General features: G+C 44.4%; 1 protein-coding gene across 1 annotated transcript; it reads right to left on the minus strand.

Annotated features, from left to right (window-relative positions):
* Positions 1–851: 851 nt before the first annotated feature.
* Positions 852–12,476, minus strand: LOC308529586 (uncharacterized protein C3orf49; the record flags this gene model as incomplete). The annotated part of the gene is made up of 5 exons (XM_081105759.1): positions 852–1,049; positions 1,499–1,612; positions 4,464–4,585; positions 8,098–8,411; positions 12,352–12,476. The coding sequence occupies 5 exons, from the start codon at positions 12,474–12,476 to the stop codon at positions 852–854; spliced, it is 873 nt and encodes a 290-aa protein (XP_080961885.1).
* Between the last annotated feature and the right edge of the window lie 4,960 nt (positions 12,477–17,436).

Genomic DNA, 17,436 nt, shown 5'->3' on the forward strand with positions numbered 1-17,436 from the left:
TGTTCCTTGGGAATAACTTTCAGTGGAGAAAAGTCAATAAAGTGAAGAGTAATTTTAGAATAGTATATGAATATGGTCTTGCTTAAAGGAATTCATGACCTTTTTAAAAGGAAACTAAGGCTGAATCACCTGTAATTTTCTTAAGTATTAAATTACATTTTCAATACTTGTTAGGTTTCATCTTTATTCATTTATTTTAGTTCAGAAACATGACACTTTACATGAATCATACCTTAATAGTGTTACATTTTTATAATTTTAAGAATTTTTATATTTAAAAACATGAAAATTTGAAATTAGCTCAGTTATAGTTATATTAAAAGTGTCATAATACCTTTTAAAAAATATATTTTTTTATTTCTGAGAGGAAGAGAGAGAAACCTCAATGATGGGAGAGAATCACTGATAGGCTGCCTCCTGCACGCCCCACACTGGGGATTGAGCCCACAATCCTGGGCATGTGCCCTAACCGAGAATCAAACCCTGGTCTCCTGGTTCATAGGTAGACGCTCAACCACTGAGATACAGCGGGCAAGCAAAAAGTGTCGTAATACTTTTAAATACTTTGTTGTATTTAAAGGCAATCATGGGAGAAATATTTTTGCAGAATTGTTATGTCTTAATGTTTCTATTTTTTCATTATTTATAAGAATTATAAAGCAAAAATTTGCTTATAGTAACTTAGAAATAAAAAGTAATTTTTAAAGTAATTTTTTAAGGACTGTGGGGCAGAATATTATAAAAAAATGCCTCCTCCCCACTGATTCATTCACTAGAGGGATTTATTCAGGATTATGTACCAAAAGGTAAGAATCCCTATTAAGATAACTTTTATGCAATCCAGAACAAAATCAGAAGCAGCAGCAGGTACATGGGAAACACACATTCTTCAATTTATATTTCCTCATGGTTCTCTTGGAAATCCTCTGGAACTGCTTAGAAGACTGAAGAATTTCGTCCCCTAGAAACTCGCACTGTTGAAGCTCAGCATGCCTTTGGGCCAGTAACTTCATGGACTTGTCAGTCACTGTTTCTATGAGGTCATCCACCTGTGACAGATAAATACAAAGAAGTGTAGCCATGTGCTGGGACAACGCTGTCAAACCTGAGGGATGGTTGTTTTTCCTGAAGATTAATTCAGGAATTGGTGGACATTTTGCACATTCCAAGTATTATTCTAATTCAAGTTGTAGCAAACAGCTTGAAAATACACATTTACTACCCAGTGATAAAGACGATCTCATTTCTTCTCAAAAGAAACCTATGCGCATGCCTTTATATTAATTGGATTCCCTTTGTGTTTATTAGGCACACAATACCAACCAAGGTGCCTTTAGCAACCCTTCAGCCACTTTCAAAACGCCCCCACTAACATTATTTCTTAATGGCAATCATCAATTTCACTGCACAGTCATGCTGTCCAGCGGGGCTGTGCATCCAGCGAAACCTGGCCTGCCCCTGCTTCTGAAACACAGAAGTAAAAGCCTTTGTCCACTACCTGCATTTGAAGCTTTCCTACTGTCAAGTCTGGTTTCCGGAGGACATTTCTCGTGCCGTGTTTCCTCTTTCTAAGTGCTGGAAAGTGTGGTCTCTTTTTTGCGGAGCATGGAGCCTATCACAGAGATGCAAACACAGATTAAAAAAGCGCCAGCATGACTTTTGTGACAGTGCTTAGGTAAGAATTCTTACAAACTGAACGTTTGCAACATAACAAATGTCAAGTTGGTGACCGTATTCATATTTTCTCCACGCCCCATGTATCTCCTTTGTGCCCAGAGCTCTCTTTGAAGGCATCTATAGGGTGCAGAGAATGAGGTTGCCTGGTTCTGAAAGAATATACAGTGTCAGGAAAAAAGCAGGTCAGTCGTAGCGGAAGAAGAAATTGCCTGTGCGGCCACTGAGCACAGTGAGGTGGAGTCCTTATGGACCAGTGCCCGGAAAGCTCATTATCACTGGATCCAGTTGTTAATTTGGTCTTTTTTCTGTAGGTTTCCTTGTTTTCATGGCAGACATGTCTGCAAACGTAAAAAAGCTCTGGGTTCTTTTCACCACATGCCTGGTACTTTTCCTCTTGTCCCTGGTGTGCTGGTTGCACGCACCTGCTCTCATGGTGTTGCTATTAGGAATCATTTCTAGGCCATGGCTCCTGGCTAATATGCCCTCTTTGGTCTAATTGGGTTCACTTTCTTCTTCTCTTAATAAATAGCATTAGGACTATTGTGAGACCTGCATAAAGGAGGATATGAGACCACATCTGGGTCCTAGCCCTCGCCTGTGAGGGAGTTTACAAATGCATGTGCTGAACACACCACTCGGCCCCGGCCAGCCTGCCCAGACTCACATGTCACTTGCAGAACTTCCCGGCCCTGTGTATAGTTGAACTCTCTCCTCTCTCACATAAACTTCAGTACTTTTTCCTACTAAGCACTTACCACCCTTCATAATTACTAAGATATTTCTGTTGGTTGGATACCACTAATGTAAAGTCAAATGCCTAGAGGGGCCAGGCAATTTTTGTAAAACAACCTGGGGCTGGTGTGAACTGGAGAGAATGTGCCTCAAGCATAGGGGGCAGCCTCTGCAGGGCTCCTGCTGTTGCTGTGAGGAATGGTGGGGGGGGGGGGGGTGCTAGTGTTTCCAAATCTTCTTAGTTTTCTAACGAAAGCTGAAAAGCCAGATTTTTATTGGAAATATTCTAATTTTTAAATGTGGGCAATTAATTTAAATATATTTTGGGGGACATTCTGAGAGCTAAACAAAACCTCAGAATTTTAAAGCCAGTAGAGAACATTTGATTTAATGTTTTTTGATGAACAGTAATTCTTAATTTTTATATAGCCAAATATATCCTTTTCCCCCCCTTTTTTAAAATGAATCAGCTGCCTCCTGCACACCCCCTACTGGGGATCAAGCCCACACCCCAGGCATGTGCCCTAACCAGGAATCAAACTAGTGACCTCTTGGTGCATGGGACGGCCCTCAACCAACTGAGCCACATTGGACAGGGCTCCATCTTTTGTGGTCAGGGATGTGTTCTAAGAAGTCTTTATACTGGAATCATGAAGCTATTCTGTGTCCTTAAAAAGTTTTAAGGTTTTACCTTTTCTATATCTATTACCAAACAGGAACTAAACTTTTTATATGGTGTGAGATAGGGATCGAATTTCATCTTATTCCCCACATCTGCCCATCCCAGCACCATTTGTTCAAATGATTATCCTTACCCCATTAGTCTGCAGTGCCATGGTTTAATGTCTGTTTCTTCTATTAAACTATAAATCCCACAAAACACCACCATGTCCATAGGATCACCTTTGTGGCCCTAGAACTGGGAATTAACAAGCACATAATAGGAATAAAATAAGTATGAACCTTGCACACAAAAGAGGCAAGATTCTAAACTAATACTGCACTCTAGTGATGGCTTAGAGCACTGCTATGTAATAGAACTCTCTGTGGACAGGAAATGGTCTTTATCTGTCCTATACAACTGCCACACTAGCCACATGTTGAATACTTGAAACGTAGCTAGTGCAATCAAAGAAATGAACTTTGATTTAATTTAAATTTTATTAATAGTCACATGTAGGTGTTGGCTACCATATTGGATGATGCAGTTAGTACTAAGCATGGTAAATAAGCGTAAGGACTCTATAGAGCCAGGTCTTCCTGGGTCTGAAGCCTGACTTATTTGGACAAATGACTTAATCTCTGTGCCATCTCTAAATAAGGAGAACACTGCCATACGCTATCGGGCTGTTGTAAGAATTACCTGAGAAGTTAAAGCACTTAGGGCCTGGAACATAGCTTTACGTAAATGTTATATTTAAACTAATAATAGTTTTGGCTATTTTAAAAAATAATCTGAGCAATTTAGGCTCAAATTTCCATACCTACAGATAAATACAAGCTTTGGATGGGGGAGTCCTGGGTGGTCTAGGGTTGCACTGTCTGTACTTCCTATACATGTGGCTGTTTGCATTTTAATTACAAGTGAAATTAAATCAAATTAAAAATTCAGGTTCTCGGTTGCACTGGCCACGTTTCAGGTGTTGGAAGCCACATACAGCTAACGTCTACTACTGCCTTGGCCAGATGTACACTCGCATCCTCAAAGAATGTCTGCAGGGCAGAGCCTGTCCCAGGGATTGCTCCCCACGCAGCATGCACGACGCGCCAGATGCCAGCACACTACGTGATATTTGAACAGTTAAAACGCCAATGTCAAACTCCAAGCTCCATTGTTGCCCAGATTGTAAGAGAAGCTGAACAGTTTTAGCTCAGAAATGGAGGAACCAGATCCAATTAGCCGGTTTTCTGGGCCTAAATTCCTGGGATCGCTACACAAGCAGGAGATTGGATGGCTTTCTTGTGAGGGACTTGGGGCAGGAGAGAACCTGGCGTCTCCCACATCCTAGAGTCTGACTGTGCGTGTCCCGGGGGAGTGTGCTTCCGCGTTTCACCTTGTGCAGCCCTGCCGGGAGGGATGTCACGGAGAGCCGCCTGGTGGTTCTGGCCCGGAGCAGGGTGCTTCCGCGGGTGATCTCCTCCGTCTCTGCTTCTACCACGTCGAGCTGGAGAGCTGCTCAGAGTGAAGGGGGGAAAGAAGCTGTAATGATCACAGTTGTAAACACATTCTTCCTTTAGAAAGTGTCTGGAAAGACAGCATCCCGTGCTGCCTCGGAGCTTTTTTCTTAGGGTTAACAATTCCACCTGGATTTGCTTTTCTGACACCTTCTCTTGCACACACGGCCTTTGCTTGGGCTGGCATCTCAATGGTCACCAACCAGTCTTGAGAAGGTGGTTGGTCACCTCTCTGTCTTTGAGACCAGTTTGCTGCCTGTTGCTTTTCCCTTTAACTTTGTGAAATTAGAAAAGTAACCTCTGATGTGTAGGACGATCCCTTGAATATTTGTTGTCGGTTGAAGCAAAGTTTTAAGATTTTTCTTCAGCAATGTGGCTCAAGGCTCAGGCACTCACATACCATCCTAGCAGTGTCCCATAATCCAGGAGCCATGGGAACCCTTTAATGTTTTCTTTATAGCAATCTCATTCTTAACACAAGGAATGTATTTATAAAGGGAACTTAAAACACTACCATAAATCAAAAACCAGTACCATACATAGGCATTAAAATTAATATGGTAAAAACAAAACCATATTATTGGCTGCAGAAGGCACTAAGCTTGAGGTTACTCTACTTTTTATTAAAAGAGAAAAAGGCAGGAAATGAGACTTTTCCTTGGTGTAGTTAAAGGGATCGATGTGCTTGCAGTTTGCTCTCTGTCAGTGTTTTCACTGCACGCTGCACCTAAAGTCATCTCGTCCTACTGAGGGCTGCAGACAAGGACCCCTCTGGGAGCCATGGCTCCTAATCTCAGTGAAGCGGGGATGGGGGGGTCCACTTTCAAAATAGGTGCTCCACCTGAGAAGCCTCCCTCTCCCCCACCCTCCACTGCCCAGCTCTTCCCTCCCCACTGCCCCAACCAGCCAGGCTACTGCCATCCCTTCCTGAACATAAGAGCCTGTTTACTGCTCCTTCTGCTTTGGCTCCTGCCCTCCTCCAACCCAGTCTCCACTCTGCAGCCGGAGCTATCTTTAAAAAATGCAAATCAGATTATGTAAATCCCCAGCTCGCAAGTATTTTGTGGTTTCTCATCACCCTTGGGTATAAAAAATTCTTAACTGGCTTTATAACACCCTTGCCACCTCAGTCCTGGCAGGATTGCTTTCTTAATTACACCTGGTGCTCTCTTGATGTTGGGTGCTCTCCTCTCCCTGGGACACCCTTCTCCCCATTATCTCCCTATTTGCCTCCAGGTGGCCTTCAGATTGCGAAACTGTCCCTTCCTCCTCCAGGCGGCCTTTCTGGAGCCCCTCCCCTCCTGAGGCATGACATATTGTCACAGCGCCCTCTATCTGCAGCAGATGTAATTGTATCGTGTTGGAATGTCCCTCTACACCAGGCGTCCTCAAACTTTTTAAACAGGGGGCCAGTTCACTGTCCCTCAGACCGTTGGAGGGCCGGACTATAGTTTAAAAAAAAACTATGAACAAATTCCTATGCACACTGCACATATCTTATTTTGAAGTAAAAAAACAAAACGGGAACAAATACAATATTTGTATTTGCATGCGGGCTGGAGAAAGTAGTGATGCAGTCTTTCAAATGGCTAATTCCAACAGTAGAGAGTGTGGTGAGAATTCTATGAATGAAATGTATGACCGGTAAGTCAAAAAGGACATTTTATGTTATTGTGTCTACTCCCCATGTACTTTATGTAAGAATTGACATTTGGAAAAATAAACATTGTCTTTTTTGCAAGGTAGTAATGCTGTTTTAGGGGGTCCTATGATGGATAGCTAACAATACCACTAATATTTGCATTATGGAGTAGTTTGAGGACCCCTGCTCTACACTGTAACCCTGTGGAGGCAGGGATCATGTCTGTTCTATCTGCTACTCTGTCCCTAACATGCGGCTGACAGGTAATACATATTTAGCAGATATTTGCTGAAAACTGTTATGAGGGTCTGCAGAGAAGAGCAATGTTGTTTGGGCCACACCTGAGACAAGGTGGTTAATACTTGAGCTGCAGCCTGAAGGATAAGCATGTTTTCCAGAGAAATCTTAGAGAACTGTTATTCCAACTAAGACAAAAACAAATTGATGCACACAGATGAGGAAAAGCAACTTGGGGCTCTTGTTTCCTGACAGACTCTCCAACTGCAGCTCCATCACTATAGAGCATGCCCTTTTTGTTATTTTCAACAGAAATGGACAGGTCAGTCCATACCAGGTGATTGCTAGATGCTTGGATGCTTAGTGACGCTTTTTCCAGAATGTTTGTTTGAAAGGACAGTCAGTCAGCTAGAAGCCACCAGCTGTTGTTTTCTTCCTAGAAAAAGTACCCAGCAGGTTTTCAGCCTTTTCACTGTGTGAAATGGGAACGTATGTGTGGGTTCCCTACATGTACCCCAGGGCTGTATGTTTCCTGGTGCTGGGCTGTAAAGGACACTGCAAAGCTCAGAGGCTCTTAGGGCACTGGAGCTATTCTGTATGAGGCTGTAATGGTGGATGCCTCCATTACACAACATGAGGGGGTTTCAAACCCATAGAGCTGGGCAGGGCATAGAGTGAACCCTAATGCAAACTAGACTTCAGTTTGGTGTAATAATATATCAATATTGGCGCATCAGTTGTGAGGATGGGGTGAGGAGAGGGGGCGGGATATGGAACTAACTCTCTGTATTTTCTGCTATTTTTTTCCAGTAAACCTAAAACTACTCTGAAAAATAAGGTCTATTAATTTTTAAAATCTACAAAGGAGAATGCAAATATTAGTGGTATTGTTAGCTATCCATCATAGGACCCCCTAAAACAGCATTACTACCTTGCAAAAAAGACAATGTTTTTTTTTCAAATGTCAATTCTTACATAAAGTACATGGGGAGTAGACACAATAACATAAAATGTCCTTTTTGACTTACCGGTCATACATTTCATTCATAGAATTCTCACCACACTCTCTACTGGTGGAATTAGCCATTTGAAAGACTGCATCACTAAGCTCCAGAAACAAAACCCCAAAAATCCCACTTTAGTTTGATTTCCTAATGTATGTGTACATGCATATACTCACATATGTGTCCACGCATGCATATACATGAAGTTTTATGTCAACATAAAACTTCATTTCTTTGGGTGTTAGTATGTGCCTAGGCCTGTACATACACATCTATGTGCCTATGCATGCACATACTCATCTATGTGCCTATGCGTGCACATACTCATCTATGTGTGCGTATATATTTAAATAAAAAGGGGCTATAAACTGACTAACCCACTGATCATTTGGACTGGGAAGTACCTCAAAGGCAATCTAATTCAGAGTTTTTCAAAATGTATGTACATCCTAGAGTTACTTGCGGAGCTTTCTAACATGCAGATACTGACTCAGTAGAACAGGGTGGGGCCTGGGAGTCTGCATTGCAGACAAGCTCCCAGACATGCCATACTTTGGGTAGCAAGAAAATCCATCCCAATTGCATTACTCCTCTTGGCCTCAACACCTAGCCAGCAGTGCCCATGATTACCGTTCTGTGGGAGTTTTCTCGTCCTCGGAGTGGAGCGGAGCCTGGGCGGCGGCAGCTCCTGGGCACCTCCAGGAGGAACACTCTGCGGGTGGGGAAGGAGGGCTTCCTGGGGGCTGGTGGCGCCCGAACCAGCTGGCTTGTGTCTGTGCCGGGCTGACAGCATCCTCCCGATGAAGGTCTTCACTTTCTTCATCACACTTTTTTTCTGACTTTGCTGGCTTTCATGAAATTCCATGTTGCTGCCACTAGACGACTCCTCTTTGGGGACCAATACATTTTGTTTTACCAAGTTGGTAGACACAGCTTTATGCCATCTAACAAAAATAAAAATAATTGGTATGAAGGGCATTGAAAAGTTAAAAACAGGACATTTACATCATTAAAATCCAAGTGGCAACTGTGAACAAACTACACAATTCCAAGAATCAAATCACAGAAAAATGAGCCACAGCAACTGCTTGTTGTCTTGTCACCAAACTGTAGTAGTGCATTCTGGCCACGACCTCACTGAATCCTCATAGTAGGCAGGTTATGCGATCATCTTCTTTTTACTAATGAGTAAACAGATACAGAGAGTGGGTAATGTAATTAACTAGGCACAAATGCAGATTTTAATCCTGGTGTGTGACTGTTAGCATGTATTACCTCATATTGGCAATCTTATCTCAGTGACGGTGTGAGACAGTTTTTGCTGGATATGGTAGTTCTAAGGCTACAGTGGCGAGAGATGAGAGCCTGCCAGTCAATAAAGAATATCGTCTCCACAGTTCCACAAATGCTGCATTTACATAGAACATTCATTTAGAGAGAAGAATTCTGAACACATAGTTCCAAAATGCCAACTAGTCATACACTATCTTCATCATCTTGGCGTATTTTAGTAATAAAAGTAGATACAATTTCTTAATAGCTTTCTTTGTGCTAAACATTCTACTTTTTTCATGCGTATTACCTAATTTAACCCTCATATGGCCGCCTACCTCTTACAAATGAAATGAAAGCTTGGGCAGATTGAATGACTTCTGCTCAGGCACTGATCCCAAGGTCTGCATGCTTATCCTCTGTGCTAGAGTGAGCACCACCCCTCCAGGACACCAGCATTTACCTAATATTCTTGCTCAGTTAATGGTTTTTTGTTAGTCTCACCCAAAGCAATACTATTCATAAAATCTCATGGATTTTAAAAAATTAAACTTTTTATTTTTAGATAATTGTAGTTTCACATGCAGTTATAAGAAATAATATTTTAAGCCCATTTTTTAAAAAGAAATTCTCTTGTACTCTTTATCCAGTTTCCCCCTTTTGTAAAACTATGATGCATTATCACAACCAGCATGTTGACATTGATTCTATCAAGATACAGAGTGTGTCTGTCACAGCCAGGATCCTCATGTTTTATAGCCACTCCCACTTCCCATTCCCCTCACATTTTCCTTAGCCTCTGGCAACCACGAAGTTGTCCTCCATGCGTACACTCTGTTTTTCCGAGAATGTTATATGAATCAATTCATACAGTATATAACCTTTTGGATCTTACTTTTGTCAGGCAGCATATTTCTCTAGAGATTTATCCACATTGTTGTGTATGTCAATAAGTTGTTCCTTTTTATTACTGAGTAACATTCCATGATGTGACTATACCATGACTATTTACTTTGTCAACTATTCATTCACTGGAATATATTTGGGTTGCTTCCAATTTGGGGCTGTTATCAATAAAGCTGCTATAAACATTGTGTATAGGTTTTGGTGTGAACATAAAACTTCATTTCTTTGGGTGAAATCCCAGGTTTTATATTATGTTATACTAGAGGCCTGGTGCACAGGTTCATGCACCGGTGGGGTCCCTCAGCCTGGCCTGCGCCCTCTTGTAATCCAGGAGCCCTCGGGGGATGTCAGAATGCTGGTTTCTGGCTGGGACTGTGAGGATTGGGCCGAAACCGGCAGTCCGACATCTTCTGAGGGATGTAGTAGTGCCCAAAGCGGCAGGTGGCGGGGAGCCCAAGCCCGGGCCAGGCGCTGCACCACTCCTGCTCATCCCGGCCCCACTGGCCTGCTGCCGCTGCCGCTTGGTAGCACTGCTGAGGTGGCAGGAGAGGCTCACGCCACTGCAGCAGTGCTCACCAGCTGTGAGCCTGGTGTCTGACGCCCGTCTGTCAGCTGAGCAGTGCTCCCACTGTGGGAGTGCACTGACCAGCAAGGGGAGGCTCCTGCATGGAGTGTCTGTCCCCTGGTGGTCAGTGTGCATCATAGCAACCCATCCACCGGTCGTTCGGTCATTCGATCATTCGATCATTTGGTCGCTTAGGCTTTTATATACATAGATGTACTAGAGGCCCAGTGCATGAAATGTGTGCATGGGTAGGGTCCCTAGTGGCTGCCAGCTGCCGGCCGGGGCCTCCCTTCCCCTGGCTGCCTGCTGCTGCCACTGGCTGGGGTGGGGCCAGTCAGGGGGAGGGGCTGCGGGTGATTGGCCGGCTGGCCCCGTCCCCTGGTTGAACTCCCGGTAGAACTCCTGGTCAAGGGGACAAATTGCATATTAGGCTTTTATTATATAGGATTATACATGTAATATATATTTCTAATGTGGATGTGAATAAATTCGTAACCATTAAAATATCCTTCAAATACTACCTGAAATATCTTCTGTCCCACCAGCAGCACACATACCACACTCCAGAGAACCCTGCTCAGAACTAGACCTATATTAGTCAGTTTCTCTGTCATTATGCGTGGGCAGCATGCCAGTCAGAGCCCAGGAACCAGAGTTAAAGGGTCTTGTTCAACCTAGCACCACACTTCCTAGCTGTGTGATCTTGGGCATGTTATTTAACTCTATAAGCTTCAGTTTTCTTATTTGCAAATTGCTATACTATTCTTAGAAATGTGCAAATAAAAGGAAGTAACATATGTGCTTGGAACCTAACAAAACATTCAATAATCGATAGCTTTTAGTACCAAGTGGATCAGATCTTTGTGGGAAAATGTAAAAGTCAAGGAGGGAGACCTCCTGGGTTAGAGGAGTTCGGCCAGTTAACACACACAACCTCTAGGGGGTGCTGTTCACATTTAGTCATTATAGTTGTGTATAGTTACTCTATCAACTTTCTAGCAGATGGTAGTAAAGTGTCCTGAGGAGGGAGTGTCATGTTCTAACTCACCCAAAAGTCATACATGGGCTAGGATTAATCTCCCAAGACACCTCTGAGAATCTTTTAATAAAGCCGTCTTTCTCAACTACCATAAATACACACATGCACAACACAAAACAATGAAAATATGTTTTAGGAGGTCCAGGGACATTGAAAGCCACCCCTCAGGTAAAAAGCCCATGTGTCTCCCATTCCCATCACTCCCCACCCCAATCCCAATCTATAACAATTAACAAAGGTGATTTTGCTTCAGGGCCTAGGAATAGAACTGCTGAAATTTCTGTTAGAAAAAGAATACTACCCTTCTTAACTTTTAAAGTTTCTTGGTTAGTAGTAAATGTGCTCGGTTGTATTGCTTCAACCCCCATTTCTTCTTAAAAGTGGAAATCTCTGCAAAATGTTACTTTGTCCACGAAAGTTCAAAAGTTTAGTCTGATGCTTTTGTCCTCACGAAACACCTGCTTTCTGCATGTCAGAGCTATTGCTAATGACCCTGGTAAGAAAGGAGCCAAAAGAAATGGCAAATAAATCATCTAACTGACTTTTCAAATTAAAATGTATCGTGTTTGGAATATTCCGTGCCCGTGTTTATGGTTTCGCCATTGGCAAGAAATATGAGGTATGAGACAATTTTTAGGTTACATTAAAGAGCATGCACATGAGTGAGGTATAATCAGTACCTATTTCAGCAGCAGGATTGCTTGGAGAAGGAACAGAGTCACGGACCATGGCCTCATCTTGAGGGATGTTCTACTGAGTGTTCGGAACAATGCTATCTGCATGGAATGTGCGATGTCTAAAATCCCGAGGCTGAAATGACCACCAGTGCTCACTTGGCTGTCATATGCCGCATTCAAACTCAAATTCAGGTGGAAGGGAAGCTTTTCTCCACTACAGCGAAGACTCTGCTGATCACCAGACGAGGCTTCCTGACCAGCGTGTAAATGCAGTGCCCTCTCCTCAGCCCGCACAGAGAGACTTCATTTCCAAACGCAATGCTAAGAAGAGATGCTACCTTTTCTAATGTCACAGTGAACCCTGTTTAATGCAAAATCCAAAGAATCTCACTCAGTGAAAAAGAAAGTGAGTCCCAATTTCCTACCTTTCAATCCCCTTCCTTTTGAATGAGCTGTTTTTCCCTCTTGGTTGCTGAAACCTTCGGTACTGGCCAGCTCTCCCATAACTGAACTTAAAGGACTCCGGTCGATGGAGTTGAGGGCGGTCCATTGCTGTCAGCCTCACCTGCAGTCGCTGATGGAGATTGCTTGAGCTCAAAAACTTCAAAACAAAATTATTCAGGGACTGAGGCAGTTTGAACTTCTGGGCTGCTTGGTTGGGTTAAAATATGCAGATTTTTGAAATCTCTTGTTTATTCCCTTCCAGGTGTTAGAGACATCACTCCTGGGCCTGGCTTTGGTCATCATTTCACCCAGGTCCCAATGATGCATTTGGCAAAGCAGTGGGACATTCCTTTTCACTTTGTGGAATGTGTTGCAGCTTCCTGGGCCAGGCCAACGCGAGCGCACGGACCTGATTATCTAACCCAGTGGTTCTCAACCTTGGCTGCACATTAGAATCACCTGGGAATCTTTTTAAAATCCTGATTTCTGGGCCTCATCCTCTGGAAATTCTGTTTCTTTGTTATGAGGTGGAGCCACAACATTAGTAACAAAGAAACAGAATTTCCGGAGGATGAGGCTCAGAAATCAGGATTTTAAAAAGATTCCCGAGTGATTCCAATGTGCAGCCAAGGTTGAGAACCACTGATTCTAAACACAGGCGTTTGGGTTGGTGATGATTATCACAGTCAGCTGTGCATGCTGAATTCCAAAGAGGAAAGAAGCTATAGGAGCAATACCAACGACCTAGCTTTTGTTAAATCTGTCAACTAGAGTTGCCGATACTCAGTCCCAGGGACACACATGAAAAGGCAGGTTGTTACCTGGCCTTCTCACAGCACTTCCAAGGACTATTTTATTATATCTTGAACGTTTGTCGTGTTCTCTCAAAGCACATGGCTAAAAAAGTTGAGTACCTGGTCCACCCTTCGCTCCCAACATTCTCCCATTTATTTAATGGAAAAGAGCACATTCTGGCTGCGTTGAAACTCCTCACCACAAGGTGGCAGCAGACACTAGGGTTTATTACCGTCACTGTTGGTGCACTTGAGTTTTTCCCTCCAAAAATAAGGATGCTAAGAAGGAAAACTCTTTAGAAAATTGTTGGGAGATACAAACATTACTCTGCTTTCTGTGTTTGACCTCACCAGTGATGTGGAGCATGCTTCTCAAACTTTCATGTACACACGAATGACCTGGGGTCTTATTAAAAAGCAGGTTTCAATACAGTAGGTCTGGGTGGAATCTGAGAATTTGCATTTCTAACAAGCCTCCAGGTGATGCTGATGATGCTGACTCACAAGCCACACTTTGAGTAGCAAGCAAGGCTCTTGCTGTGCCAGTCCTGGGGGGAGGAAGTAAACATGGTCAAGAATGAGATATATAACACTAAGCCACTGGTTCTCAACCTTGGCTGCACATTAGAATCACCTGGGAATCTTTTTAAAATCCTGATTTCTGGGCCTCATCCTCCGGAAATTCTGTTTCTTTGTTATGGGGTGGGGCCACAACATTAGTAACAAAGAAACAGACTTTCCGGAGGACGAGGCCCAGAAATCAGGATTTAAAAAAGATTCCCAGGTGATTCTAATGTGCAGCCAAGGTTGAGAACCACTGCACTAAGGAGTTAAGCGAGTGGGTTTGGGAGTTACAGCTGGGTTCTTGCTGCAGCTCAGCTGTGTGGCCATCATCAATTCAACCTGTCTGTGCTTGCTTTTATTTTTTAAAAAAATATATTTTTTATTGATTTCAGAGAGGAAGAGAGAGAGAGAAACATCAATGATGAGAGAGAATGTTGATCGATTGCCTCCTGCACGCCCCACACTGGGGACCGAGCCTGCAGCCCAGGCATGTGCCCTTAACCGGAATCAGACTCGGGACTCTTTTAGTTCTCAAGATGGTGCTCTGTCCACTGAGCCAAACCAGCTGGGGCTGTGCTTCCTTTCTCATCTGTAAAGTAGGGATAGAAAAGCGCTCATGGGAGACTGGGTGCAGGTGGTCCTCTTAGAAGCACTGCATCACAGCACCTGATGTGCTTTAGCCACATGGGTGTGTGGTTCCACCTGGCCTGCTTTCCTTCGTCCACTGGAATCCCCAGAGCACAATAAATAACAGGTGCGTGAATGAACAAATACATGAATAAGCGTTTTCTTTAACCATGGCCCAATTATTGTCACTCGGTTATTGGAACAGCTGTATTCATTCTGTTGTATTTTGTCAACAACCTGGATGAATGAGGTTGATTTTATACTAGGAAAGAAGAGCTGACTTTGATTTCTGTATGTGTGTGTCTGTTTGCACATATCTATGAGTGTGCAAAACTGTGTGTATACATGTGTGTGTGCAACAGGCTAAAGCATTTGCTGCTTCGGCTTCTGTGACAAGATGCACAGGATTTTCAAGGAGTCTGGCGAAGATGATGGAGCTCGCCGGAGTGGGACAGGGAGAAGAGCAGAGAGAAGAGCTGGGGCACCAAGGACACGGATTGGAGCCAAGCCTGTTTTTAAATTCTAGCTCTGTCCCTTGTAAGCTATGGGACCTTGGGCAGGCGGCAAACTTCTCTGGACCTCCATTTTCCTATCTGTGAAATGGGAATAGTAGCTGCTACCTTCCGGGGATGTTTTATTCATTGTTACCCGGCAACTGTCCGAATACCTAGTGGACACTGATGCTCCTCTCGACACCTGGGAAAGCACAGTGAACACACAGTCACCCTAAATAACAAAACTGAAAATGCTGGGGGGGAGGCTGACAGCACATGAGGAAATAAATTAACTTCGGCTAGCGGCAAGTGCCATGAAGAAAGAAGGAAAGGACAATAGGTGAAGGTCACCTTCAGAGGAGGAGTCCCTGGCCTGAGAGCCGAGCGAGGAGAAAGAGCTGGCCGTGTGAAGACCTGTCTGTCCCAGGAAGAGGAGGCACAGCTCCCAAAGCCCCGGGTGGAAGGAGTCAGATGCTGCAGAGAAGGTGGAAGGTAGTCGGGGTGGCTGCGGTGAGGAGCCCATGGTGGTGAGGAGCTGGACTAAGGAGGGCAGAGCTGCTGGATCCCACAGAACAAATTCACGGCCTTGATCTTGACCTTCAGAGCAATGCAGATTTTAACTGAAGTAAAATATACATAACTTAAATTTACCATCTTAACCACTTTTAAATGTACAGTTCAGTGTCATTAATATATTCACATCGTTGTGCTACCATCATTACCATTCACCTCCTAAACTTTTTTCATGTTGCACAACTGGAACTCTGTACCTGTAACTCTCCATTCTCCACCCGCCACCCCCCTGCCTTGAAACCACAATCTGCCTTTTTGTCTCCATGAATTTGATAGTTTTTACAGAGCTAGTCAATATATATTTATTCTGTGCAATGGGGATTCAGCCTTGAACAAAACAAGTGGAATCCCCACCCAGGAATTGCATCCTAGTGGAGGAGAAAGACACTAAACATGTTAACTAAGAGATAAAGCATGCCAGGCGCTGATACAAGATGCTAGGAGAAAACTAGAAAAATGCAGTAGAAATTAGTGGTAGTGGGTGCTTCTGCCAGAGTGATGGAGAAAGACTTCTTAAAGGGCCAACGTTTGAGGTGAGATGTTTCAGGTTGAAAGGTAGGATCGGGGAGAAGTATTCCAGGGATGGAAATCTGCCGGAGCAAAGGGCCTGAGGTGGGAACGAGGCGTGTGGAGACCAACGTGTGGGAACATAGGCGACAAGGGAAAGCAACGCTGCGCTTGCGTTTAAAACAGATGGCGGTGTGCAGTTTGGAAAATGCATGGGAGAGGGAAAAGTATGGTTGTTGAAATGCCCCTGGGTAGGCATTGCCCAGGCGACCCATGGTGGTGGTTGGGAGTAGAGGGCGGCAGAAGTGTACAGACCCGGGAATACTTAGGAGGGACCATGCTGGAATGAACTGGGTATGAGGCAGTGAGTGGAGAGAGGGAGATTCTGGACTGGAAGGGGAGGTTGTGGCAGAGTCTCAAGGTGGGTAGTGGTTTTGTTACCGGCGAGACCACGAGAACTTGTCCCCTTGAAGGAGAGATTTCAGTCAGGACACAAAGTGCAGCGGAGCAAGTAGGAATTTGTTGGCCGCAGCAAAAATACACTTAGGACAGAGAAACCAGGAAGGTGCATAGAAGGAGTAGCGGGAGCACCTAGGCTGGGCTGCTCTGGCTCACTGAGAAGTCAGAGCACAGGGGGCCGTGAAGCTAAGGGATCAAGAGGTTAGCCCCGGCCAAGCTGCTGCTGCTCATTGCTCCCCTGATTGCAAGTCTCCTGGGGTCCCTTAGAGGGGAGAAGCGGGGAGGGAACGGTGTGGGCGTGCTCCCCTGGGGGAGAGTGCGCACTGGGTCCTTCATCCAGAGCATCTCTCTCTCTCTTGCAGGCGGAAATCTTAGGGGAGGCCCAGGGGAGGGTCCCAACAGAATATTCATCAGCTTCCCAGCTGTGCTCTTTCAGGGCTGTGATCTCCACTGACTGGTCAGCGCCAGGGCAGAGGGTCATCAGTCAGTGCAGCTGGTCCTGAGGCAGCCACAGCGTCACTTGCCTGATTTTGCTGCTTTTCTGGGCCCGGAGCTGAAATATAACCGAGGCCGAAATGTTATCTTTAGGGAGGAAAAGGTCAAGGGTCCAAACCCCACGACCACTGATATGCTGGGGGAGGACAGGTTACCCTGCGGTGAGGCTCTTGTTTTCCCAGTTTGGGCCCTTGCTCGGCATCTGGGGCTTCCTGCCCTGGGGAGTTTCTGTGCCTGGCCCATCGTCCTTGCTCTGCTCATGTCTGTCTAACTGCCTGACAGTTAGATAAGGGAGCTAGAGAGAAAGAAGGGCATCAATTCAAGGGTCTTCTTTTCTTTGCAACCATCCTTCATAGGGTGTGTCTTGTAGTCAGACCCACACCATCACTCCCTGGCCATTTGTAACTGTCCCTCTGAAAAGCCAAAAAGCCAGAGCAGGGCAAAATCTGATAAAAACACAATCTCCCTTTGTTCTCCACATTACCCTTCTGTTGGGCATATCAGAGACCGCATAATCCTGTTTAGGTAACCATAACAACAGTTGACTCCTACG

This window comes from Myotis nattereri, assembly GCF_964212035.1.
Source record: "Myotis nattereri genome assembly, chromosome: 14".
NCBI classification, from domain to species: Eukaryota; Metazoa; Chordata; class Mammalia; order Chiroptera; family Vespertilionidae; genus Myotis; species Myotis nattereri.